At 46.6% G+C, this 25,677-nt stretch overlaps 7 protein-coding genes across 7 annotated transcripts, besides 18 other annotated features; all 7 read left to right on the top strand.

The window, feature by feature from the left end:
• Nucleotides 1-146: 146 nt before the first annotated feature.
• Tb11.18.0006 (carnitine O-acetyltransferase, putative) lies at nucleotides 147-2,453 on the top strand (the record flags this gene model as incomplete). Its single annotated transcript, XM_823214.1, has 1 exon — nucleotides 147-2,453. One exon carries the CDS (start codon nucleotides 147-149, stop codon nucleotides 2,451-2,453), a length of 2,307 nt encoding a protein of 768 aa, XP_828307.1.
• A 948-nt stretch (nucleotides 2,454-3,401) lies between these two features.
• Nucleotides 3,402-3,434: a sequence feature (CT-rich).
• A 573-nt stretch (nucleotides 3,435-4,007) lies between these two features.
• Nucleotides 4,008-4,068: a sequence feature (A-rich).
• A 189-nt stretch (nucleotides 4,069-4,257) lies between these two features.
• Nucleotides 4,258-4,314: a sequence feature (T-rich).
• A 375-nt stretch (nucleotides 4,315-4,689) lies between these two features.
• Nucleotides 4,690-4,848: a sequence feature (T-rich).
• A 131-nt stretch (nucleotides 4,849-4,979) lies between these two features.
• Nucleotides 4,980-5,021: a microsatellite.
• Nucleotides 5,022-5,251: 230 nt separating this feature from the next.
• Nucleotides 5,252-5,722, top strand: Tb11.57.0005 (hypothetical protein, conserved; the record flags this gene model as incomplete). Its single annotated transcript, XM_823215.1, has 1 exon — nucleotides 5,252-5,722. The coding sequence occupies one exon, from the start codon at nucleotides 5,252-5,254 to the stop codon at nucleotides 5,720-5,722; it is 471 nt and encodes a 156-aa protein (XP_828308.1).
• A 957-nt stretch (nucleotides 5,723-6,679) lies between these two features.
• Nucleotides 6,680-6,706: a microsatellite.
• Nucleotides 6,707-7,244: 538 nt separating this feature from the next.
• Tb11.18.0005 (hypothetical protein, conserved) lies at nucleotides 7,245-7,970 on the top strand (the record flags this gene model as incomplete). The annotated part of the gene is made up of 1 exon (XM_823216.1): nucleotides 7,245-7,970. One exon carries the CDS (start codon nucleotides 7,245-7,247, stop codon nucleotides 7,968-7,970), a length of 726 nt encoding a protein of 241 aa, XP_828309.1.
• A 107-nt stretch (nucleotides 7,971-8,077) lies between these two features.
• Nucleotides 8,078-8,124: a microsatellite.
• A 676-nt stretch (nucleotides 8,125-8,800) lies between these two features.
• Nucleotides 8,801-8,821: a microsatellite.
• Nucleotides 8,822-8,926: 105 nt separating this feature from the next.
• Nucleotides 8,927-8,961: a microsatellite.
• Nucleotides 8,962-9,862: 901 nt separating this feature from the next.
• On the top strand, nucleotides 9,863-10,564 carry Tb11.18.0004 (eukaryotic translation initiation factor 4E, putative; the record flags this gene model as incomplete). Its single annotated transcript, XM_823217.1, has 1 exon — nucleotides 9,863-10,564. One exon carries the CDS (start codon nucleotides 9,863-9,865, stop codon nucleotides 10,562-10,564), a length of 702 nt encoding a protein of 233 aa, XP_828310.1.
• A 1-nt stretch (nucleotide 10,565) lies between these two features.
• Nucleotides 10,566-10,609: a sequence feature (GA-rich).
• Nucleotides 10,610-11,246: 637 nt separating this feature from the next.
• Nucleotides 11,247-11,268: a microsatellite.
• Nucleotides 11,269-11,701: 433 nt separating this feature from the next.
• Nucleotides 11,702-11,748: a sequence feature (A-rich).
• A 442-nt stretch (nucleotides 11,749-12,190) lies between these two features.
• Nucleotides 12,191-12,227: a microsatellite.
• A 13-nt stretch (nucleotides 12,228-12,240) lies between these two features.
• Nucleotides 12,241-12,393: a sequence feature (CT-rich).
• Nucleotides 12,394-12,442: 49 nt separating this feature from the next.
• Nucleotides 12,443-12,470: a microsatellite.
• A 407-nt stretch (nucleotides 12,471-12,877) lies between these two features.
• Nucleotides 12,878-12,944: a sequence feature (CT-rich).
• A 546-nt stretch (nucleotides 12,945-13,490) lies between these two features.
• Nucleotides 13,491-13,558: a sequence feature (T-rich).
• A 407-nt stretch (nucleotides 13,559-13,965) lies between these two features.
• Nucleotides 13,966-16,395, top strand: Tb11.18.0003 (hypothetical protein, conserved; the record flags this gene model as incomplete). The annotated part of the gene is made up of 1 exon (XM_823218.1): nucleotides 13,966-16,395. One exon carries the CDS (start codon nucleotides 13,966-13,968, stop codon nucleotides 16,393-16,395), a length of 2,430 nt encoding a protein of 809 aa, XP_828311.1.
• A 293-nt stretch (nucleotides 16,396-16,688) lies between these two features.
• Nucleotides 16,689-16,740: a microsatellite.
• A 662-nt stretch (nucleotides 16,741-17,402) lies between these two features.
• On the top strand, nucleotides 17,403-19,991 carry Tb11.18.0002 (hypothetical protein, conserved; the record flags this gene model as incomplete). Its single annotated transcript, XM_823219.1, has 1 exon — nucleotides 17,403-19,991. The coding sequence occupies one exon, from the start codon at nucleotides 17,403-17,405 to the stop codon at nucleotides 19,989-19,991; it is 2,589 nt and encodes an 862-aa protein (XP_828312.1).
• An 843-nt stretch (nucleotides 19,992-20,834) lies between these two features.
• Tb11.18.0001 (hypothetical protein, conserved) lies at nucleotides 20,835-25,145 on the top strand (the record flags this gene model as incomplete). The annotated part of the gene is made up of 1 exon (XM_823220.1): nucleotides 20,835-25,145. The coding sequence occupies one exon, from the start codon at nucleotides 20,835-20,837 to the stop codon at nucleotides 25,143-25,145; it is 4,311 nt and encodes a 1,436-aa protein (XP_828313.1).
• Between the last annotated feature and the right edge of the window lie 532 nt (nucleotides 25,146-25,677).

Consider the following 25,677-nt stretch of genomic DNA (forward strand, 5'->3'; position numbering starts at 1 on the left):
GTTTGGAAAGCATGTTGACGATTAACTTCACATTTTAAGTAAGCACGGTTTGTTGTACAAGCCCGCTTGCTCACGTTTTGTCGTTGTATGATCTTACGATTAATAGTCTACTTGCTGAAAGTGGTGTCTGTTCCCTTCCCTCCTTAATGTGTATGTGGCTAAATCGTATATATATATATATATATTCGTCCTTTGTTTCCTTGCTCTGTTTTCTGGCGTATTTTGAAGAATATAAGACAATGGCAACATCAGAAAGTTCAGGTGCTAAGAGATTTTGGGGCGTCGATTCGGAGTATGAGGTGACACTATGCTCTACAGACAGCCCCGTTCGGGCGTATGAGTCGCACATGTTTGACAAGGAAGTGCTGAGCGCAGATGGAGCTGCACACACGGCAAAAAAACCCAAAGCTGGTGATTCGCTCGGATATGATAAGCACCAGGCATCCCTCCCGCGCTTACCCATTCCAACACTGCAGGATACGTGCGACTTGTATTTGAAGTCTATTCAGGCTCTCGTAACGGCTGAGGAGTACGTTCACACCAAGAAAGTTGTGGAAGATTTCCTGAAGGGAGGTGGAAGCGGGGAAACACTACACAATTTGCTCCTTAAATGGGACAAGGAGTGTAACCAACCGAGTTGGTTGGAGGAGTTTTGGAATGACTCTTACGTTTGTATGCGCGATCCCATCCCAGTCAACGTTAACTTTTTCTTCCAATTTAAACCTCATCCACAACACTTGCAGAATGGCCGTCATGTCTCGCAAATTGGCCGCGCCGCCAGCCTTCTGCATGCGGCAGTTGAATACTATGTATCGATTATAAATGGGACCGTGGCCAGAGAATTCGAGCGGGACGCTCCAGTATGCATGAGTCAGTACCGCTTTGTTTTCAGTACCTCGCGTGTTCCTGGATTACATCAGGACCGGAAAGTTTGTTACTCCGAAAGACCGCTCACAGAGGACGAGAAAAGGTCAAAATTTGCTGAGTACGTCGCTGCCAGCCCCACTCACTGCGTTGTAATAATCCGTGACCGCTTTTTCAAGTTAGAGGTACTTCGAGAAGATGGTACCCAATACAGCGTCGAGGAACTTATAGTGTCACTCAAGTATATCGAAGATTTCGTCACCTCAAGGCAGAACCCCGGAGCACCGGTGGGTCTTTTGACAACAATGGACCGCACGGAGTGGTTCCACGCTCGTGAACGCCTTAAGAAACTGGGTAACGTAGGCATACTTCAAACTATCCAATCGGCCCTCATTTGTATCTGCCTCGATGGCGTCCGTGTTGTTTCACCGGAGGTGGGCGCCCGGTTGCTGCTGCATGGACAAGGGACGAACCGATGGTTTGACAGGCACAACATCATTGTTACAGCTGATGGGACTGCGGGTGTGAATTGGGAGCACTCTGTTAATGACGGCGGAACGGCATTGATGCTGGCCGACTTCATGTACAAGAAAGACTGCGAGCGCTTCTTTACAGGAGATGAGGTTGAAGCCCTTTCTAAGCGGGAAGGCGTGTCCCTTACTGTGCGGAGGATGGTCGCCGAGAAGCAGTGGAATCTTGACAAGGGAATATATGGCGTCATGAAGTCTGCGTCAGAGGATTTTAAAACATTAATTCAAAATAATGAGTTACATGTGCTACATTTTGGAAACTTTGGTGGGGCCTTTCTGAAGCGCTTTGGGATCTCACCGGATGCCTTTTTTCAGATGGCCCTTCAGTTGACATACTACCGGCTCTTTGGCCGTAACTGTGCGACCTACGAAGCGGCTACCACACGTACCTTCAGCCACGGCCGTACAGAGTGCATACGAAGTGCCAGTTCTGAAGCTCTGGACTTCTGCCGAGCGGCGTGCGAGCCATTGTTTCCCAAGCGTATCGGCTCTGCAGTACCTTCTCAGGGCGAATTCCTCCGCAAGGCAGTCGCCGCTCATGCAAATGCTGTAAAACTTGCCAAGAGTGGCCTCGGTGTAGATAGACATTTATATGGTTTGCGGGTAATGGCGCGAATGCACGGTGTTCCGCTTCCCGGACTATTTAATGATCCGTCTTACCACCGGAGTGGAACGTGGCTCATGTCGACTTCCCATTGTGGAAGCAATGCACTCGATGCCTTTGGGTTCGGCCCTGTTGTTGTTTCGGGGTTTGGGATCGGCTATATGATCAAAGCCGACAGCATAGATGTTGTCATTACTTCAAAGTGTACTTCTCATTTTACTTCTACGGTGGTGTTTGCTTCCATGCTGGAATCCTCGTTGTTTCACATGAAGACTATACTTCAGAGTGAAGATATGAGCCGGCGAGCTGAGAGAGATATTTTACTTTTCTCTCATCCATGTGGACTGAACGACTTTCAGTTCTCTGAGAAGGAGGGCTTCATCTACGAGCACCATGTGAATGGCAGCAAAGGTGAGATGACTGATTCCATTGCTGATGCCTCACCAAATTTGTAACAAACTGATGGTATCGACTTCTGAACAGCGATGGACCTCCACGGGATGGCTCGGTAGCTTTTGTGCCCTTTACTCTTTAAATTTTTAATTATCTATCTATCTCTCTGCCTGTTTCCCTTTTTTTTTCTTTTACAGTTTTTCCTCCCTCATTATAATTATAATTTCACTTTTCCCCACACGTCGAGGGGCATACGACGTCACGATGGGTTGCCCCACAAGGCAGTCGAACGGCACTGTTTTCTTTTTTGCTTCCATGTGCATGCATTGCTCAGCTGTGCGGTAATATCATGCGTAGCGGGACATGTCTTTTTCATCATCTTGAAAACACGGCCAAAATGTCCCTGTTATTTTCGTCTTTCCTTTCTTAAAAGAAAAAAAAGAAGGTGAAGGAAATTTTATTTCATGTTGTATATAAATGTTTATTTGTTTATCCTTTCATCCCCCCTTTACCTTTGCAACGTTCGGATAGAAGGGTAGTCAAATTCCGCGTGTACGGATTTCTCATCACTTCTCCTTCTTATTACATTACTTGTGTTGTTTTTGCTCCTTTCTTTTCGTTAATTTGCGTGGGCAATTGCGAGGTGAACAACTAATAGATGAGCAAAAGGTAAAATAAAATTAAAAAGAAAAATCACAGGCGAGTGGAGAAGTCGGGGTAGGAGGGGAAGCAAAGAGAAGGACGAGAAAACGATTTTATGCCACGTTTGAAACAAGCGCACGTACGAAAAACGCAAACACGGAATAATACGGGAATATCACTTTTTTTTTTTCCTTCCATTACCCGCGGGCGTGGCAACTGGCTGTTTTTTTTTTTCCTTCCCATATGGGGGAGGATTTGTTATGCATTTTGATGTGGGATTCTTAACACTACTTTTCATCCTTGTGCTTTCTTCATGCATAATTGACACGGCGTTATAACATATATGTATCTGTGTGTATTTGTCAATATTTCTTTCTTTCTCTTTTTTTTTTTCTCTCTTTATCGTCAAAGTTGTTTATTGCGTCAAGGCGAAAAAGTAAATCAAACAAACGAAAAAAAAAAAGAAACAAACACAAAAGGTTGTTTGTTGTTGTTGTTTTTTGAGAAAAAGAAAAATGTTCCCCGGCATGCAGCAACCGAAGGCACTCCCCATGGGTGAGGCACATACGCAGTTTTGGACTAACTTCAATCGCTTCTTAACTACCAGTGCACTTTCCATCACCGTCTCACTTTTTATTCGCTACTGCGAGGGACGCACCAGCGCTGTATTACTTAACGGCATTTAATATTCGAAATATAACACATAAAATAAAGCGGTCACATGTTTTTGGTGGTTTTGGAGTACACCGGAGGGAGGGATGTGGTGGAAGTGAAGGGATTTTCTTTTTTTTTTTCAAAAAAAATAAAGAAAAAGAAATAAAAAAGGTTTTTGAGAGCAAAAACAACTGAACAGAGAAGGGAGGATGAAATGAGCGGATTGTTAGCGAAGGGGAGGGGGGGAATGTAAAGGAAAAGTGAGCTCGACAAATGGTGGAATTATTAGGTTGAGAAGTGTGTGCATGTAAGGTTGGGGTAAAGAGAAGAAAAAAAAAAAGAAAAAAAATAACAATAGTAATAATAAATAAATAAACAAAAGGACACCAAATAGTAAAGAGGTTGAGAGGGTGCAAACTTGTCGAAGCACGTGAGAAGGGGCTCACCATATCATTGGTGGATGACTTTATCCCACTTTGTAGTATTCGTGCTGAAAACTCACAGTATATTTCGTGGACTTAAAGTTTCCAATTGTACGAGTGAGTCTCCCCAACTCTAATCTGTCAACCGTTTCTTTTTTGTTTCTTTTTTTATTTTTTATTCTTCGTTTTTGTTTTTTTTTTATTTACGTTTGCTGCGTGCACATTTTGTTTTATGAATGTGTGTGTGTGTGGGGGGGGGGGAGGAGGAGGGGTCTGTGCAACAACTCAAATAACCAGTTCCACATCCAGAGCTGTTGATAAAGAAATATTAACGGCAGCCGCTTACTCTTCTGAGTTCGTGCTTTCTCCTTGCTTTATAATTTTGTACCAAACTTTTGTGGACACGAAGTGGAATAAAATAATAAAACAAGGAAAAGAAAGGAAAAACACAAGAGGGACGATGTTTCGGATGTTTTTGTTTTCATCATTTTTATTCCTCCGGTGTTGTTGACCATTTTCTTTATGCAATTTTCCGCCTTATTCCGCTTTGTTCCTCCATTCTGCTGCCCCGTAATATCGATTTCTTTTTTTGTTTTGTTTTGTTTTTTTGTCTCTGCTTTTTTCCCTCTATTTACCTACTTTTCATTTTGTGTCGTTTTTCCTTTTCTTTCTTTCTTTATATTTCTTTATATTTATTTCCTTTTCTTTCATTTGATTATTATTGTTATTTTTTTTTTTTACCGTTGCAACGCTCGCAATGTTTGTGATTCCCCAACTATGCACAGAGGCGTTACGGTTTTGGACTATTTTAGCGAGTGAGTTGAATAAGCGTAACGGAACAACAGTGGAACGATAGGAATGGTAAGACCGAATACAACATAACACAACTTACCATAACGTAACGTGACAGAAAAGAAAAAGAAAGAAGTGCAACGGAAATTAAAAGGAAAAAGCGGAAGTGAACTTAAAGCAGCATAAGTCAAATTTGAGTGGACATATATATTATTTGAAGTACAGAAGAGTCAAAGAAAGGAGAGGGAGAAGGTTATCACACCAAAGCCGAGCGCATAACAACAACAGGAGCAAAACTATTACTATCAGGGTGAATAGACTGATTTTGAAGGGAGAAAATATTGCGGTTTATGGTGAGCGAAGTGATGGTTGAGTTGCATGACTTTGTGCATGGTGGCGGCTTGCAGGACAGTTCATATGTTCCTTTGAACTCGCCGTTGAGGTTGCGGTTTCAGTACAGCGTGAGTCACACCGTGGAGAAACCAAAGTGGGCTCTTACATTTGTCGCTGATATCGCTGATAAGCGCCGTGTTGTGGAGTTACTGCCCCCAATGAATGTAAAAAATGAGCTGATGCACGAGCCTTATAAAACATATGATGGCGTGCCACCGCTTTCACCAGGGGAGCGATACGTGGCGGAGTTTCAAATTGAAACCATGAATTTGACTGGTGTGGAGAGGAAATATCTCGAGCATGTCGGCGCGTTGCAGTTGGTGCTTATGTCAGACACGAAACGTGTGTCGGAGCTAACAGTTGTTGTTCAGGTGAAACGGAATGATTCCGGTGAGTTGATGCGACGAGTTCTAAGCCCTATGGTGTAAGGCAGGGGTTTTAGGGTTAGGATTGTTCGGTTTTGTGCGTGTAGAGCACAATGGTGAAAATGGTGATAATAGTAAATAACAATAATAGCGTGAAATAAAGGGAAAGGAAGAGAATCTTTTTTCTTTTTTCGGTTTTTTTTTGTGTTTCGGTTGTTGTCTGTGATGCGATTCTTTTTATTCTCTTCTTAGTCGTGCTTTGGTGTGCGGTTGCGCTGGCGGAATATTACCCCCTTTCTCTTTCTCATTCTCATTCTCCTCCCACCTTACTTTTTTACTACCTTCTGGGAGGATACTGTTTTGAATCACTTGCATTCCTCTCCTTAACATTTCGATACGAGGTGTTTTTCTTTGCCTCTCGGCACTCCATTTACCCCTTTGATGTATGTCATTATTAACTCTACGCAGTAATTTCCCCATTTTTGAAATCTCTTTAATTATTATTCGTGTTTTTGTACTCCTCCACCATTATTATTTTCTCTTTGGTTTATATATAACACATTCACTGGGAGTGCGATTATTTAAGGAGAGCGAATAATACGGTAACAACTCGGCCAACACTAACGAATAAAAAAAAGGAAGGGAGCAAATTCAGACGCATCGAAAAGAAACGGGACTAAAAGCACTTATCATCTGTCTTCCCAAAGTTCAGCAAAATGCTTCTAGGAGGTTTTGTTCCCCGCCGCTTCTCGCAGTTTAACCGCGACCCGTGTTGGATGTTCTTCATATTTTCTGTCGGCTTCTGGCTGGGCGAATATCCGGCGATGATGATCAAATATAATGCCCGTGACCTCGTGTATGACCCGCACCGGTACGTATGGTCCCACCATGACGACCATCACTAAACCCAGCTGCGTCCAAGGAGGGAAGGAGGAAAAAAAAAACAAACAAACAGACAAACTCTGAAGCTTACTGCAGTGAGTTAACCCGCCCGTTTTGTCTTTTTTATGTGATCATGCGTATACATATATATATATATATATATATGTGCGTTATTGCGTTTGTGTGTTTAGGGAAGTGGTACTTTGTTTCATTGAAGTGTAGAATGGATGGGGTAATAGAAGTGTGCAGGTTTGGGGTGGAAGGTCAAAAGGGGACGAGGAGGGAAAAGAAGCCCTTAGAGTAACGGGAAGTGCTGTGTTTATTAGCGTACACACAAATGCGCACAAACGCTACTGTTGCTGTGATTTTTATCGCCTCAATTTCACATTGTGGGCTCTTCCTTTGTTGCCTATGTGCTCGCCCTAGTTGTGCGTTGTTGTGGTGAAGCATTTGAGTGTGTAGTAGCCTCTGTAATAGTCGGTTGCTTATTTGTTCGTATGTGTATTGGTGTCTTCTCTGGGAGCCTCACTTCCTCCTTTCGTTAATAAGTGATCATAATTTGTCCAAAGAAAAAATAAACCGTGAAAAAGACATAAAGGGGAAGAGAACAGCAACCGAACAAATAAGAGATAGGGGTAGAGGGCAAAGAAGGAAAGAAAATATAAGGAGAAAAACAAAACAAAAATAACAACAACACATAGCCATGTACAATAACGACTCGGCGGCAGGCGGCGACGCGTTGCAGGAGACTTGTGTGGACGCCATAACCAATATGGCGCGGCGCCTTGACCCCCAAGCACTCACAAAGGTTACCCAGTCGCTTCAGGACATGCTGGAGGAGAACCGTCAGCAGGTCGCGAACCGACGTGGCCGGGGGGGTTATCAGCAACACCAGCACCACCAGCAGCCACATCACTTCGGGCACCGTGGCAACGCGCGTCCGCCGCACGCAAATCGTCAATGGGGAAGCAACAATAACAGCAGGAACTACTATCAGTCTTCCAACGGTTACGATAACGGTAAATACCAGCGCGGTGGGCGTCCTCACCAGCACAACGACTGGAACGCGTCAAGTCGCCGCCATCAATCTCGGGGAGGTGGACGGGACTACGGTAACAGAGACGAAGAACGGGTGTCAAACACAAACAGAGATCACAGTAACAGAGACGGGGACCGAAGCCCAGTCGCAGGCAACCGTTCTCCACCACGGGGACATCGGGAGGGAGCGGGTGCTCGCTCGAGTGGTCCCCACAACAGCAAAGTGGAGGAGGAAAATGAGCGGGGCGCGACCGAGAAACCATGTGAAGGGGGGAATGAGCGACCTCATCACGGCCGGCACTGGGGCGGAGGTCGTGGAGCGGGTCGGGTCCGTCGCGGAGAGCGTCGACCCAACGGCCATAACGATGCCAAGGCAGATGGGCCTTCCTAAGGTTGGGGTTGAGAGAAAAGTAGTTGGGGAATGCCTTCCATTTCTTCCCCACATAAATTATTTTTATTTCCTTTGGTCTACCAGTTTCTTCCTCCTTCCACCCGCACATATATATATATATATGTATTTATATATACATATGTGCATACATATACTTCTGCATCTTATCACTCCTGGTTCTCTTACCAGCGGGCTCCGCAGAGAGGCCAAGAGGGAAAGGATGTGAGAAGAGATGGAAGCGGGAGGGAGACGCATAAGCCATCGCAGGTAAATAATGGGGGGGATGATAAACGTGTATCACCTTTGCTTGACTATGTACATGGAGGTAATGTGTTTGTGTCTATGTGTGCGCTGAGAAGTAGGATTTGATGGAGGTAAGCGAAAGAAAGAAATAAAAAGGATGACCCCTGCACTGGGTGGCATTTGAACTGACTGGTCCAATAGAAAGATGAGCTATGGGGAAAATGCGGTGGTGAGAAGTAAATAATGATGCAGGTGAGAACGAGAGAGGGCACAGCATAAATAGGAGAGGTAGTGAAAGGACTTAAAAGGGAGAACAGGTAAGAAGACACGTTCGCAGAGATGAAGGTAAATCCGATGGTGAAAATGAGCGGAAAGAAGCGGAACAAACAAGCGCACTGCGATGCAAACTTTCGATGTATTTGGTGCTTCTGCGATTGGAGAAAGGAAAAGATGGATTTAATGAATGTGTCAGTAGCATTTGTGGTTGGCCCACGTGTTTGAGGAGGAGAGTTGATAATATGCTAGTACAAAGCGACTTCGGCAACGGGAACCACTGGAAGAGAATCGATAGGAAGGCAAATGGACTTTGTGTGTGTGTGTGTGTGTGTATCCACCGCATTTCACCGGATTCCCTCCATGATTTGCCGCAGGCAAATCTCCATAACTTCCTATTTCCCCCCTCTTTATTTCCATTTCGTGTTTGTTTGTTTATTTGTCTGTGCGTGCGTGTGTGTGTGTGTGTGCGTGTCTTTGGTCCAGCCACTTTGTCTTAAGGGAGGTGATTAAGTCACTTTTTTTTTTTGCGCGTTGTTTTTATTCATTTCTTTTGTTTTGTTTTTGCGTAGCCGTGCGCCAAGCTGTCTGTTTGTGGGTAACTTTGCTTATCAATTTCGCTCATCTTGCGAAATGTGGAGGAAAGAAAATATGAAGGCTATTTTGTCCTTTGCATGTGTACGCACGCGAACTGGCATGTCTCTTTGTTTTTTTAGGCCTTCACCTGGTCGGTGTCGTTGTGTTTTGGATCCGTTGTTTTCTCCACTTTGATTGTGTTTGATTTTTTTCTTCGGTTGTCCAGCAATGTTATCCTCTCTTTATTGTTGTCTTATCAAATGCGTTGATTCCCAGGCAATAAGCACGCGCCCGTGTTTGTTTGTTTGGTTGTTTTCCTTTTTTTTTTTTTAACAAGGCTGAGGCATGCAGGGTCGCTTCCAAGAAGGAGAAGGCGGTGAAGCTGCCGTGCCAATGGAGGAAAATGTTGAGATTATTTAAGTTGGTCCGACGGTGTTCAACCTCGCACGTCCCGCACATATATTTATTCATATATATTTACTTTGCTCAGCCCTACCCTTTTCCTTCACTTCATTTGTTTACTCGTTCTGGTCATCTTTTCCCTCTCATTCCTTCAAAGTCGGCCTGGTGGCACTATTTATCATCACAACACGGACGTTTGCACGCACGCATACACAAACAAACGAACGAACAAACAACCACGCAAAAGCACTAAAATACATACGTATATATTTATGTGTGCGTTTCGTTTAGTATCTTTTTCCGTGTTGATTTTACTTTTGCATGAATTTACGCACCCGTTTCTTCCCTCTCATTCCCCACCTCAATCAACTTCATAGTGATAACCAAGGAGATAGTTTATGATGGCTGAATCAAGCGCGAAAGAGATGGAAGCGAATCAGGTTTCCGCGGCTGGCGATCAAACCGCTAAGGCTGATGATCGATATGTTATTATTGACAGGGGCGTTAAGCGACATTTGCTCAATCGCCCGTGGACACTTTGGTATGATTCGGTTTCTACGTATGATTGCAAACAATGGGAGCTTTCTCTTATCGAGGTGATGACGGTACGCACGGTGGAGGATTTCTTCGCGATGCTTCACTACTGTAAACCTCCCCATGTCCTCCGTGTTTCAGCACAGTACCATTTTTTCCGTGAGGGCGTTAAGCCAATGTGGGAGGATCCCAACAACAAAGCTGGTGGGAAGTTGTGGGTGAGCCTCGATGATAAAACCATGACGGACAAGAGTGGAGCTGCAGGTGGCGGAAAGACGAGAAAGGATAATGGTGCCGATGCGGATAAGAAACCAGAACTGGACACCGTTTGGGAAAATGTGCTCATAGCTCTGGTAGGTGAGTATCTTGATTATGGTGTGGAGGGAGAACACATTATGGGTGTCGTGTTGACAAAGCGGAAATACTGCAATCGCATTGCGCTGTGGCTAAAAGACGCATCGGACTCCGACGCCGTTGCTGCCATTGAAAAGCAGTTGGTGAAGGAGGCGGGTTTATTACCCGCAACGAAACCCATCTTCACAGCCCATGGCGCTAGCAAGGCCTAAAGAGGAGAGGAGAGGAGGAGGAGGAGGAGGAGGAGAGGGAGGGGGGAAAAAGAAAAGGGGAAGAAATAGATGTGTGAACCACAGGGATGTGGAGGGAAGAAGAGGGGAATTTACGCGCCTGTGGTTAAGAGAAGGTTGAAAAGAAAGGCAAAACAAGAGAGAAGGGAAATGTGAGAAATGTGTATGCATGTAAGTGTGCGCGATGTGTGTGGTGGGTGGTTTAGCTGATGCTTTAAAAGTTTCGAAGGTGTGCGCTGAAAACAGAGAAGTGCTGCGAGGGATAGAGGAGAAGATACATGAAGTTGAGAACAATGTCGAAAACAAAAACAAAATAAAAATGCGGGGGACCAGTTGGAGATTGGTGGGGTGAGGAAAGAAGAGACGTGAGGAGAGGGAAACGCTACACAAAAATGGGTCTGAAAGACTTGTGGCTGTGAACAAGAATAAAAGACCTTAGATGATGCACCAGAGCTAAGGAGAAATGTCAGACGACTTACAGCACGCACAGAGAACAATCAGAGTCAACATTCCGCATATATTTCTCTTGAATTTGGTTGTTGATTAATGGAGGACAATTCATTACAGGATGGAAAAGAAGATGTGTGTTTGTGTGTGGGAGAGAAAGGGAGAGGAGAAAAGAAAAGAAAAGAGACTTGTGTTTCCGTAGATTTCAACAACGGGAGAAGGAAGGAAGGAAGGAAGGAGGTTGCGAAATGTACGAAGAGTGACTCTCTTGATATATGAACGAGGCGGAAGGAACTGAAGCGAAGCGGCGCCATCGCAAAAAAAAAAAGAAAGAAAAGAGGGTCACTAGCGGCTGATTATGACGTTATTTCATGTGGAATGAAAGGGAAAACCGATAGGTATAAGAAGGTATGGATGTGCGTTTCTTCTTAAAACTTCGGCTCCCTCCACGGCGTACCACATAATAACGTTACATATTCGTCTAACTATTAATTTTTTTCTCTCTGTTCTCTTCACTTGTGTATTATACTGTGCTGTGTTGCGTTCCCACCTGAATGACAAGTTCCCCAATCTCCACTTTGTGCCTCACTATTTGTTACTAACAGAAGACAATCGGTGTGCGATGTGTTAAGAAACGCATGAACTCATCGAAAACTTTCGCTGTTGTAATATGAAAAGAGAGGAGGTAAAGAAAAGAAAAAAAAAGGAGAAATAAGAGATGTTATTGAACGAAGTACAATTGATAAGTGGGAGCTATGGGATTTTTTTTTTTTTGGGGGGGGCCGCAAACAAATGAAGATAATGGAGCGTACCGGTAATTTATGTGTGGAGAAGTAAAGAAATGTCGGCTGAGTCGCGTGGTGCTTTTTCTCTTTTTTTTTGCTCTTTTTTTGTTTGGTTATGTTTCGCCTTTGTTGACTCTCAGTTATTTCATTACATTTATTGGCGCTTTACTTCTCACTCTTTCCCTCCCTTAACTTCAGTCATCACAAAAGCCGTCTCCGTTTCATTTTCGCCAACTGGTAGTAAAAGAAGGAAACAAATGGTGAGGGAAAGGAGAGTGTAGAAACCAAAAATAAAAAAAAAGAGGGGAAGGGGAGAAAACAAAAAATAGTGGTGGGTTCCGCAGCGCTGACTTTTTGCATTCCTCTGTCACTTCTCTTTCTTTTGTTCTCTTTTCTTTTCTTTTCTTTTCTTTATTATTATTATTATTCTTCTTCTTCTTCATTCTTTCTCTTTCTCTTTTTCATATTTAACCACCGTTTTGTTACGCGCTTTCTTTGTTACTCCCACATTCCACATCCCTCTTCCCTTCTTTTTTCTTTTCCTTCTTTCGGTGGGTCTTTTTTCTTTTTTTTTTCCTTCGGTGTTCGCACTTGTGTTTTGCTGAAATATATTTATTTGTTTTTATCTTCTCTCTCTCTCTCTCTTTCCCTCCCTCCATCCTTTCCCAACCTCGTACCTCATCTAATTTCACACCATATGCACATTTTTGTGATTTTCTTTTTCATTTTCTTTTTATTTTATTTTACGTGTATGTGCGTATGTGCTAGTGTTGGTGTTTGGTGGTGGTGGTGTGGGAGGTGAAGAAATAGATAAGGGAAGGGAAGGGAAAGCGGATGGTGGTGTATTTTGTGTCTCTTTGCTTGTGTTTTCCACGAGATGAAAATGTTATTAGGCATTAGGACACAATAAAAAGACGCGTGGGACATATTTGCAAAGACAAGTGCGGCACGTTTTGTGAAATAAATGTTCACTGGCTGCAGTTCCGCTTATGGCTTCCGTAATGATTGTGGTTGGTATTACTTTTCTTTCTGGTTCGTAAAGCTGTTTTGTTTTTATTATTATTCCCCCCCCTTTTCCTTTTCCTTTTCCCTTCTTCTCCTCCTCCTCCTCCTTCCTCTTCCCTCCTTCTTTGCGCTGTGCAGTTCTGGCTTTGTGTGTGGTTGTGTGTCTGTGGTGCATAAGCCTTGCATAACTGAATGAAATGAATGCAGGGCAAGAAATACCAAAAAAAAAAATAAAGAGAGAAGGAAGAAAGCAAGAAGAGCAGTTAGAGCAGTTGCTACCGTACACTTCATGTACCATAAGCAGCCTGTTAGCTTGACACCGAAAGTGGGCAGGAGTCATGAGACGGTCGAGGAAATTGGTTAACTTTTTCTCTTTTCTTTTCTTTTTAAATGAGTTGTTGTCGTGGTTGTTTATTGTGGCTTTTTCTTTTACTTTTTTTCTCGACTGGGTATGTCCGAAGCAGGAAGATGGGAAGTATTGCCATCTTTTTCTTCCTTTTCTCTTGGCCTCTTTATTTATTATTGATTCGGCTTCATCGTCACCCTTTCACGCGGTGTGAGTATGACGAAGGTGTGCGTGTCGCTGCAACCGGCGGAGTGGAAAATTATTTATTTATGCTTTTCTTTGCTTTCATTTACGATTCTCTTATTACTACATGTACTGTAAAAAACTGTTCGTTTTCTTTCTTTTGCATTTCTCTTTTCTTCCATTGTCTTTCTTTTTTTTTTCGCTTGTTTTAAATTTTTATTGCTATATTATGCTCTCCCTGTTCCCTCCCTCCCCCAATAAGTAACCAAATTTATACACGCCAACTATCTGAGGCGGAGCAAAAATATTTGAGAAGAAACAACAATTAAACATATTTCTTTTTTTTTTAAAAAAAAGAGAGGAAGAAAGCAAAGCCTGTAGGCAAGAGAGGAGGAAATCATTAGGAAGGAGAAACCAACAGGCCCCGTAAAAGATTTCCTCCTTTTTTTTTAAATTTCCAAAAAAGTGGCTTCTGTAAAAAGAAGCGTTTGTGTGCAGGTACGAAAGGTGTGTGGACAAAAACTTGCGAGAGTAAACTCTGAGAGGGAGAGAAGGGGATTGTGTGTTTGGGACCAAAAGCAAGAGGTAATAGAGGAAAGGGGAAGGGATTAAAAAATATGTCTACGGAAGCAGAGGATGATCAACTACTGGCGGAGGCAGTAGCCACGAATAAAACCAGTGATACGGAATTGGCAAGTCCGTTAGGTGTGGCTTCTAGCGGCGATGGGATCAACACATTGTTTCGATTCTCTCATGCAACATCGGAGAAGGTCGCCACCGGATGCGCTACGGATTGGATGTCTGATAGATTATTAGCAGTTGCCCAAGGGCTCAAGACAATTGTACCGAAAGGAACATGGGAGAGCTTAGGCAGCGAAGAGGAGGTTATTGAAGAGAATGGCTATAATGTGAAGAAACGGCCTCAGGTTCGTGTAGCATTTGAAGTGCGACGAGACATTCTTCTGCATCAACGCCTCGGAAATGCTAATTACTTGACAAAGGAGGCAAGTGAAGACAGTCGCGACCAACGTGGAACTGTAAATGCGCTGTATGAAATTATGAGGGATGAAGTGGATGCAAGTGTTCAGGCAGTGGCACCGGTGATGGACCGACCTTCGCAAACACCCTTTTCCCGCAAGGTTGATGCTACTGTTCAGGCGGAACCGACGCTGGTGGATATGTGCATCCGTGGTACACCATTGCCGCCAGTAGACATGTCAGCTATGAGGGGATTCTTTTCAAAGGTTCTCCCACGCACGTTACACTGCCTTCTGCAAAACTACGAGATTCCCATCTACCAGGATGATTTTGCTATGTTTTCCGAGGATTACGCTATTGTCGGTTCTCGTGACGATATTGTGCTTATTGAGAGGGGTAACTACACTCACACCACCATGAAGGACTTGCGCGTGTCTTCCATAAGCTGGCGCAGCTCTAGAAGTAAAGATGATGTTGTGTGCATAGCGTCAGTTGCACGGCACAACCTTGAGCAACGCATCGAGGCTGAAAAATTATGCGAAACTGTCACCAACCTTGTGTGGGACTTCGCAGACCCCATGCATCCCTATGCACTACTCGAAGCTCCTGTTGAAATACAGGTCGTGCGCTTTAACCCATTGAGAACAAATCTAATTGCGGGTGGAGCAATGAATGGGCAACTATTCCTATGGGATCTTGACAAAATTTCGGGTTCAGCTGCGGGTACAAGGTCTCCAAAGGACCGGACACTCGACCCAACTGCAGCAGCCCGCGCGGAGCACGGTCCCAAAGATATTCCTCCAATGCCGATGAACGTAAAAGGTGTAACCATGAGGCGTGATGGAGATGTTCTGGTACCTCATTTGCAACCATGCCAGGCTTCACGCATGGAGCTATCACACCGTCGGGCTGTGCACGACATCCAATGGCTTCCTAACGGTTTAGAATGTGCCTTTGGTGGAAAGCAAACGGTGACTCAAGAGGGGCGACAGTTTGTGTCCTTGAGTGATGACGGCTATATGTGTGTGTGGGATATCCGTCCCGAATACCTTCCTGCTGATAAACTCCGAAAGATGAAGCACCAAGGTCGTATTGGCGGTGAGGATTTTCCATGGGTGCCACTCCTCCGTTTCCAAATGTCGAAACCGGGTGGTGGTGGGGATGTTGCGGGTTTCCGCTTCCATGTCGACGGTTTGCAGGCTTCGGAAACACCTTCCTATCGTGCATGCTGTGGAAGTTTGCACGGTGAGATTGCTGTCTGCAGTATGTTAGTGCCTGACGAACGACGTGATTTTTCTGCCGGTTCAGAGGATGTTCGTGTCGTGCAGCAGCTGCTCCGTGGGCATGCTGGCCCCGTGTACAGTATACAGCGCCATCCTACGATCAGTGACGTCTACCTGACATGTGGGGATGTGCAGTTCAAAATATGGCGTGTGGGAACTGAATTCCCCATTCTAACATCGCCGCAACATGACACAGCCATAACGTGTGCGCGCTGGTCGCCCACACGTGTGAGTGTTCTCGTCGTTGGTACTGCCGACGGTAAGATATTGGTGTGGGATTTGCTCGATAGAAACAGTGAACCTCTGCTTGTTCACCAGCTGGTGCAGGATGCCATCACTGTTATTAATTTTAAACCGGCCCCGGCGTCAGTTCCGGCCACTTATGTTCAATACGTTGCCATCGGCACGAGTGTAGGTTCCTTCCATTGGTACGCCCTGCCAAAGGTGTTGTCACGCGGTCCGAGCGGGGAGCAACGGCATTTCCGGGCGGTGCTCGAACGTGAGGTGCGGCGCGTGCTTTTCTTCCAGTGGCGTTGGTCCGAGAGGAACCGTGAGCGAGACCGTTACGGCCACGCGGCGCCGAAGATGAGAGACCGGGACCACGAAACCCCAGCTGCCATCACCGCCGACAGCAACTGGGGAAATGAAGACAACTATTACGCCTACGATCATCACAGGGACGCAGAATTCCTGGCAAAGGTTGAAGCCTTCAGGCCGGAGGAAGATACCATGTCCCTGAGCGAACTTGACGGCGACGGTGCGGATACACGGGCCTCACCAATTTGAGGATGCAGCAGGAGGAGCGGGAAGACACAAGGTAACATCAACAAGCAAATCTGTCCCTACTGCACCCTTTTGTTTAAGGGAAAGAGGGGAATGTGGGAGATCTCGAGTGGCCCATGATGTTGCAGGACAGTGCGGTAAGACTGGAGTAGGGTGATGAGCACGTGTCTTTCTCCCGTGTGTGTGTGTGTGGAACCTGTGGTGCTTGGTGTGTAGGGAGCAGCGGCTCCAATACCTGCTTCAGACTAATAATGCGAGAGTGTTGGAAACCTCAACTATAGCGCATCATGCTAGCTTACATATATATATATATATATAATATATATATATATACGTATATATATGTATGCATCTGTGTGTAGAATGCTACTTTAAGGGGGCTACGTTCTCTCGGTTGAGTGTACAGTCTTATACATACAAATGCGTCGAAGCGGGATAATGGGCATACACATAGAGTGTTGTTTTCCCCCCTCCCCCTTACTATTTCTTTTTTTTACTATTATTTCCCTACTCTCCTTTTGAAGCAGATGGATGTGCGCCATGTGAATGCGGGGATGTACTATGTAATGTAGTTGAGCCTGGAAGGTCGGCTGCTTCGACATTGATTCGATTGTACATCTCTTTCACCTCGCATATTATTCAGCAACCAACTTGTCGGCCTTGTATCGAAAGCCAATACATGTACGTATCACAACTATTAGTACTATTTTTTCCACCTTGTTTGACCTATTGAGCGGTTGCCACAGGTGTATCGTCTAGGAGTTTGTGGGGTTCTGATTTTCTGTTGTTGTTGTTGTTATTGCTATATTTTTTTTTTTTCTTCTCTACCGTTTAAATTGTTTATTTTCGCTCTCTACTCTTTCACTCGTGCACGTTTCAGCGGGCACGGGAAAGGAGGCGGAAGAAAGAAAGTGATTTGTAAGGGTGAAAAGAGGAAAGTGTGTGAAGAGGAGTGAGCCAAATAGTAAAAGCAATCCAGACGTGAGGAGGTTTTGATTTGTTTGAAGAAAATGACTACATTTGAGCACCTACCTGATTTACTACCCCTTTTACCGTTCCGTCGGGGGAAGAAAGACTCAGTTGATTGGACATTGTGCATCCGATACATTTCCAGCAACTTTACCAGCAATTACACCTCCAATGTGGAATCCGCACTTCGTCAAATGAATTCGTTTCACCACACTATCGTGCAAACTTGTCATGAGGATGCCACGCAAGCACCTACCGAGAGCTTCATTGAGGAGAAACTCACTCCGTATTGCAAGCTGGTGGCGATGGTTCAGTCCCATTTGCCTTTACATGGGGGTCTGGTTCACGGTGATTTACGCTTCATTTGGTACGACAGTTTTGATGGAACCAAATATGAATCAAAAAACGCGAACCTGGAGTTGCTTTCTTGCGTCTATAATCTCGCTGCCTCGTGGGCTTATATAGGGGCCCAGCAGACTCGAGACGGGCTTGTGGATAAACTGAAGGTGGCATCTAAGGCATTCCAGAATGCCACCGGGTACTATGAAATGGCTGAAGGGCTTTTGAGTAGACTCCCACCGGAACTTGCAACTGGCGACCTCACACATGAGTCACTATCTTTGCTGAAAAGAATTTGTGCTGCCATGACGCATCACTGTGCTTACCTGAAGGCAGAGATTGATATGAAGGACAACCATTCCGTGCTCTCAAAGATTGCGCGCGAGGGGGGAAAAGTGTATCAGATAGTTGCTACATCCCTGAAGGAAAGCGCGTGGTACACAAATAGTAGAAGGGGGAGTAAGGCGGTGCTGCTTGAGCAGGAATTACGGACTTTGTGTTGCGTGTTCAATGCGCGGGCCCACCTACACGTCGCTGAAGTACACTCCAATGCAAATGATCAAGGAATCGCCGTCGCTCACTTTAATGAGGCCCAGAAACATCTGCAGCAAATAGAGAAGTTACACAGTGTCGAGTTGCGGTCATGGATTAGTAGCATCATTAGCAATGTGAATAAAGGGAACGAGAGGGCGCTGTCAATGAACAACACAGTTTATTTCTGCCGGGTGCCGAATGAAGTGGAGCCACCGGCGGGCCTTCCACGGCCGTTGGGCAAAGCAACGGAGCACCAAAGTTTTTTTGCATTTGAATCTACGCGCGAAAATGATCCATTATTTGGTATTGTTCCCGCGCACATTGCTTCCACCGCCGCTGGGTGGCGTGACCGGCAGAGGAGTCTTGTCTCTGCTTGTTCCACTTCCTCCAGATCAACACGAAAGAGGGCGGCAGAGCTTTTACAGCGACTCGGCGTGACCGCCGTTATTGAAGTGCTTTCCGGGGAAACCAAAGACCGCGGCCGAGTGCCGGCACAACTGCGCAGTAAAATCGAGTCCCTTCGGCGAAATAAGGCGGGCGAGGCTGTCAACATCGTACAGACGCTGGTAAACATGGTAAAAATTTGTGACAAAATTTATGTCTCGGTACAGGAAGTGGTGAAAAAAGTAAAAAACGAACTCGAAGAGGAGCGTCGGCGGGATGCACAATATATGGAGACATACGGCAATAGTATGTGGCGTGGTATGTGCTGCTCCGCATCTGAGGTGCAGCAGTACCACTCCATCCAAGTGGCCATTGGGAAGTATGAAGAGGATCTGCAACGCGAGTTGGTAGAGCCATTTGGTCAAGCAAAAATTGTCTTGGATGAAAACTTGAAGTGTCTAGGAAGGTTGGACTGGCCTATGGAAGATTTGGATGCCCTTATGCCTTTTACGAAGACTGAGGACGTCCGTCAACAGAGTGAAAAAGTGCTGCAGCAAATCGAGAGACTAAAGAAGTTGACGGCTTGCATACATGAACTTGAGGCGAGCCAGAACAACCGACTTCAGGAGTTGGAACATGCTCTTGAAACGGATGACGTGGCACGTGCTCTCTCCGCTGTGGAGGAAAGCCAGTACCAAGTCGTGATGGCGAAGGAGTCGAAGAAAATAAGTGATATGATTGATGGAGTGAGCAGTAGTGTGCGGAAGGAAGAAGAGGTACTTAGGGAAATTGAGGAGGTGGTGGAAAGTTTAGCCGTCCTTCGGAGCTCGGACCCTATTCTCGAGGAAGCGGAAAAGGTGTGCAATACACTTGAGTGCGGTTGCTCTGCCTACGCTGAACTTCACCGTGACTTCAGTAATATTGTGAAAAAGGGCTCCGCTATATTGAAGGGGCTGGAGGTCGTACTCAGCAGCGCGAAGTCGTTCGTGGCGACACGCAAGTCCGAGGCGGAACAAATCCGAGTTTCACTCGACGAACAAATAGCACACAAGATTGCAGAGCTAGAGCACAAAAAGGAAAGCGAAAGGGCTGTTGAGGAGTCACAACGGCGACAGGAGGAACTTCAACTTCAAGTTCAGCTCCTTGAGCGTCAGCTTGATCCGCAGAGGTCGGAACGTATGGCGGAGGTACTGCGACGACAGCGTGAGGCGGCAGCCGCGTTCTCAAGCACTTCCGCGTCACTTCCCCCATCAAACATGTCAGGTGTTGATGCCCCACCAGCGTATGATTTCGTTGTGAATAACGTCCACCCTAACGTGCCCACACACACCCATCCGCCGCAGTACTATGCACCTCATAATCCCTTATCTTAGCGTGTTGCGTTTTTTTTCTGGTCGAAATAAAGCTACCATCAGAAGGTGAATTTGTTCCTTCCCTTCCACGCACATACCGACGGACCGCGGAGGCGGGGAAACATGGCAATGCATTCCCTTCTCAGAAGTTGGTGGTTCTTTATCGGTTTTCCCGGTTTTTGCTTTTGTTTTCCAATTCGCTGTTAAAAATGAAAATCAGAGTCGAAAGGTGACGAAAAGAAATGTCTGAGGGATGAAACAACTGTTAGCGACGGTAAGCTGATGCTATATTGTGACGACTGTGGCTCCGTCACTATTGCGTAGTGTATTTTTTTTATTCCGTTGCTTGCATGTACATGTAATACGGACAGCTTCACAACTCCGAGAGTGATTTGGGGTACTCGGAGCCGCAAGTGCACGAGTTAAGTTGATGCCTGTGTGCGTGCAAATGAGTGGGTGCTTGAGGATACTTTATGGTGTGGTTATTTTCCTATTTCCCCCCCCTTGCTATTTGTGGCCTGCAGTGCCGTCGTACGTCGTATGCGTTCGTAAGCTTCAATTCCTTTGACTTTGTTGGTGGAATTACCCCGCGATAGTCGGCATCGCTCATGTGAGGTAGAGGGAGGTGGGATTATTATCTTCTGGGGTTCTGAAACCTTCAGCAAGTTTTGCTTGTTCACCCTCTCCCTTCTGCTTGCCATTTTCAATTTTTTCCTTTTTTTAGTGCGGTAAGGGCGACCGTTGATGAGTAGGGTTGTTTTTAAAGCAAGGTTTTGAGGATCGATAGGAGAGCAGACTGACAAAACAAAAAGGCCGTAGAATTTTCTTTTATTTTTTGCGTAATCGTTCTGAGGCTTGACGATCATGACTACATGGCTCTTCAATGTAAGTGTCTTGCATCTGTCTGCCTCCTTCTCTGAGCCGCGACTAGCCTCCTTCGCGGCTGAGGGACAACTCGCGTGTCGTATGTTTTTCAACGGAAAACCTCTCGATCTCACATTTCAGCCCGCATCGGAGATGATTGGAGGGGGAAAACCCCAGTCTACTTTTCTTTACCGTATCCAATCCCTCACGGTTGCTGACCTTTTAAACATGTTGAGGCAGAGGTCTGTGAGGTTTTACATCGTTCCCGTGAAAAGGAACAGTGATCCGTTAGGTAAGGAGATACGGGCGGCCTGCAGAGCGACCACGAACATCATGTGCATAGCAGAGCGTGGGGGTGGGCTGCTTGAACTTCCCCTGACATCTGCTGCTTCAAAGGAAGAAGGAAATAGTGGTATTGTAGGTACTCTTTCGGTATGTATTGCTTTTGATCAGTTAGCGGAAGTGGAGTTACGTCTCAAGGAGTTTTACGTCTCGGGCTTGGAAAATGGGATATATGGATTGCATTGTCGTCTTGCCCCCTTCAAGGAGGGTGTTGTGAGCAAGTTGACGCGGGCGCTGTCTGGCACCGCTCGGTGGACTGACGCCGAAGTGCCTATGGCGAAGTATCGGGGTGTGCTGCGTAACTTAAAAAAGCATCAGTTTGCTATAGCTGTTTATTTGATAGATGGCAATAATAACGAAAGGCCAGTCGCGTCGTTTGAAGTGGATTTAGCAATCAAAAATACAAGTGCGTCCTGCAAAGAGATAACAATCCCATTCTCCATGAGTGATGGAAAGACATCAACAACGGTGAACGGGGCTCTTCAACTGAGCGGGTTACCGACCTTTGAGGACGAAATGCAAAAAATATTACGAGCAGGTCCGGCATGCGTTGACACTGAAGATGAAAAGAAAGAGAAAAACAAATTCTCAGATCCCGAAGGGGCCAAGAGCTCAGAGGCCGAGAGCACCACAGAAATTGATACAGAAAACTCAAGTATGGGTCGCCATCTCCCCGAATATTCGCAGGGATCGTCCCCTCCAATTGTTTCGCGCACATCAACCCCTACAAGAGCGTCACCACGGGATATTTCTTCCCCACCTAGCGAAGATCAAGATGCTGAAGATTGTCGATTCAGCTTTCCGAGTAAAAACAGCATTTCTGCCCTTTGGCACTCTGAAGCAGATCTGGAATCTCCAACACCGCCACCTGAGAAGGACATGGATGTGCATGGTGATGTTCCACCGCCAACACCGCCACCTGAGAAGGACATGGATGTGCATGGTGATGTTCCACCGCCAACACCGCCACCCGAGAAGGACATGGATGTGCATGGTGATGTTCCACCGCCAACACCGCCACCCGAGAAGGACATGGATGTGCATGGTGATGTTCCACCGCCAACACCGCCACCTGAGAAGGACATGGATGTGCATGGTGATGTTCCACCGCCAACACCGCCACCCGAGAAGGACATGGATGTGCATGGTGATGTTCCACCGCCAACACCGCCACCCGAGAAGGACATGGATGTGCATGGTGATGTTCCACCGCCAACACCGCCACCTGAGAAGGACATGGATGTGCATGGTGATGTTCCACCGCCAACACCGCCACCCGAGAAGGACATGGATGTGCATGGTGATGTTCCACCGCCAACACCACCACCCGAGAAGGACATGGATGTGCATGGTGATGTTCCACCGCCAACACCGCCACCCGAGAAGGACATGGATGTGCATGGTGATGTTCCACCGCCAACACCGCCACCCGAGAAGGACATGGATGTGCATGGTGATGTTCCACCGCCAACACCACCACCCGAGAAGGACATGGATGTGCATGGTGATGTTCCACCGCCAACACCGCCACCCGAGAAGGACATGGATGTGCATGGTGATGTTCCACCGCCAACACCGCCACCCGAGAAGGACATGGATGTGCATGGTGATGTTCCACCGCCAACACCGCCACCCGAGAAGGACATGGATGTGCATGGTGATGTTCCACCGCCAACACCGCCACCCGAGAAGGACATGGATGTGCATGGTGATGTTCCACCGCCAACACCGCCACCCGAGAAGGACATGGATGTGCATGGTGATGTTCCACCGCCAACACCGCCACCTGAGAAGGACATGGATGTGCATGGTGATGTTCCACCGCCAACACCACCACCTGAGAAGGACATGGATGTGCATGGTGATGTTCCACCGCCAACACCGCCACCCGAGAAGGACATGGATGTGCATGGTGATGTTCCACCGCCAACACCGCCACCCGAGAAGGACATGGATGTGCATGGTGATGTTCCACCGCCAACACCGCCACCTGAGAAGGACATGGATGTGCATGGTGATGTTCCACCGCCAACACCGCCACCCGAGAAGGACATGGATGTGCATGGTGATGTTCCACCGCCAACACCACCACCCGAGAAGGACATGGATGTGCATGGTGATGTTCCACCGCCAACACCACCACCCGAGAAGGACATGGATGTGCATGGTGATGTTCCACCGCCAACACCACCACCCGAGAAGGACATGGATGTGCATGGTGATGTTCCACCGCCAACACCACCACCCGAGAAGGACATGGATGTGCATGGTGATGTTCCACCGCCAACACCACCACCCGAGAAGGACATGGATGTGCATGGTGATGTTCCACCGCCAACACCGCCACCCGAGAAGGACATGGATGTGCATGGTGATGTTCCACCGCCAACACCACCACCTGAGAAGGACATGGATGTGCATGGTGATGTTCCACCGCCAACACCACCACCCGAGAAGGACATGGATGTGCATGGTGATGTTCCACCGCCAACACCGCCACCCGAGAAGGACATGGATGTGCATGGTGATGTTCCACCGCCAACACCGCCACCCGAGAAGGACATGGATGTGCATGGTGATGTTCCACCGCCAACACCACCACCCGAGAAGGACATGGATGTGCATGGTGATGTTCCACCGCCAACACCACCACCTGAGAAGGACATGGATGTGCATGGTGATGTTCCACCGCCAACACCGCCACCCGAGAAGGACATGGATGTGCATGGTGATGTTCCACCGCCAACACCACCACCCGAGAAGGACATGGATGTGCATGGTGATGTTCCACCGCCAACACCACCACCTGAGAAGGACATGGATGTGCATGGTGATGTTCCACCGCCAACACCACCACCCGAGAAGGACATGGATGTGCATGGTGATGTTCCACCGCCAACACCACCACCCGAGAAGGACATGGATGTGCATGGTGATGTTCCACCGCCAACACCGCCACCCGAGAAGGACATGGATGTGCATGGTGATGTTCCACCGCCAACACCGCCACCCGAGAAGGACATGGATGTGCATGGTGATGTTCCACCGCCAACACCGCCACCTGAGAAGGACATGGATGTGCATGGTGATGTTCCACCGCCAACACCACCACCCGAGAAGGACATGGATGTGCATGGTGATGTTCCACCGCCAACACCGTCACCTGAGAAGGACATGGATGTGCATGGTGATGTTCCACCGCCAACACCGCCACCTGAGAAGGACATGGATGTGCATGGTGATGTTCCGATGGTTGTGGAGGGTAGTGCAAATGTTGATTCTTCATGTGTGCTTGTTTGTAGTGGAGGTGCTGAAGAAGTTGTTGATGTCCCTGCAGATCTTGAATCGGTTGATGATGAAAATGTTTATGTTTCCGAATTGCAATCCACTGCTGTTTTGAATGAAGATGTTACATTGTTGTTAGATGAATGTGACAGAATGGTGGTAGGTCGTGACGAGGGTGCCTCTGGTAGATCTGTTGGCGTGCCAACACTACAGGCTTCTAATTTAATAGAATTTCCACCGCCATCAAATGGAAAAGAACCTGCTACCTCGAGGGAAGAGGCAGCTGATCTTCTTTTAACACGTGAGAGGGAACTGCTCGATGCGATGGAACATGAGAATGAGTGTATTGACATGCTTGTGCAGTCTCTTAGAAGGATGGATAATGCATCTGAGAAGGATAGGGCTGCTTATTGTGCCGAAGTGGACAGGTTGCAGCAGCAGTTTAAGCTGCTGGATGAAGCGGAGGAGGAGCTGACGTTGCTGCTGGCGCGTGCCACCCAAAGGTTTAATTTATGTCGTGAGGAACGTCGGAAATCACAGTTGGAGCTCTTGGAGGCGCGCGCGCGGAAGGAAACGTACAGTTTGGCACTTGCTATGATGGACCGGGAGTTGCGTACACAGTTTGATAACGATGGCAACCGTCGCCCAGGAGGGATGTTCCTATCCAAAAGTGACTCTTCATAAACACGTCTCATTTTTTTCTCTAGGTGGGGCACAGGTGAGTAGGATTGAATATCCGGTTACTCTGCCTTTAACTTCGGAGTGGAAATGGTGCCTTTAACCGATTTTTCACCTTGTACGGTATTGTACAGGTGTAGCTACTACTGATTTTTTTTTCACATTCGGCTGCACATTGGGTGTGCAACCGGACAATGTTTCGAAGCGGGTGCTGATTTTGGCGCTGGGGATGAAACCACGCGACAGCATTCGCGTGAGTTTGAGGTTGCTTCGTCTATGCAAGTGACTCCGTTGCTTTCACTAATTGCTGTGGACCCCTCCTGGGGGGAAGGGACTCAGTGGGCAAAGCAAATGTCGTCTTTTTGGCTTGTTTTGATGCTACGGAAAATCGCTCCTTCCTCTTTTGTATTGTCCGCTAGAATACCCGTTTGTCACTTTGTATACCCACATTTTTGATGCAGTGTAACCCTCCCTCCTTTTCCCCATTTTTTCTTTTACATTTGATGATTTCGTCCTCGAAAAAATAATACAATAGTTG

This window comes from Trypanosoma brucei (assembly GCF_000002445.2).
Source record: "Trypanosoma brucei brucei TREU927 chromosome 11 chr11_scaffold01 genomic scaffold, whole genome shotgun sequence".
Lineage (NCBI taxonomy): Eukaryota > Euglenozoa > Kinetoplastea > Trypanosomatida > Trypanosomatidae > Trypanosoma > Trypanosoma brucei.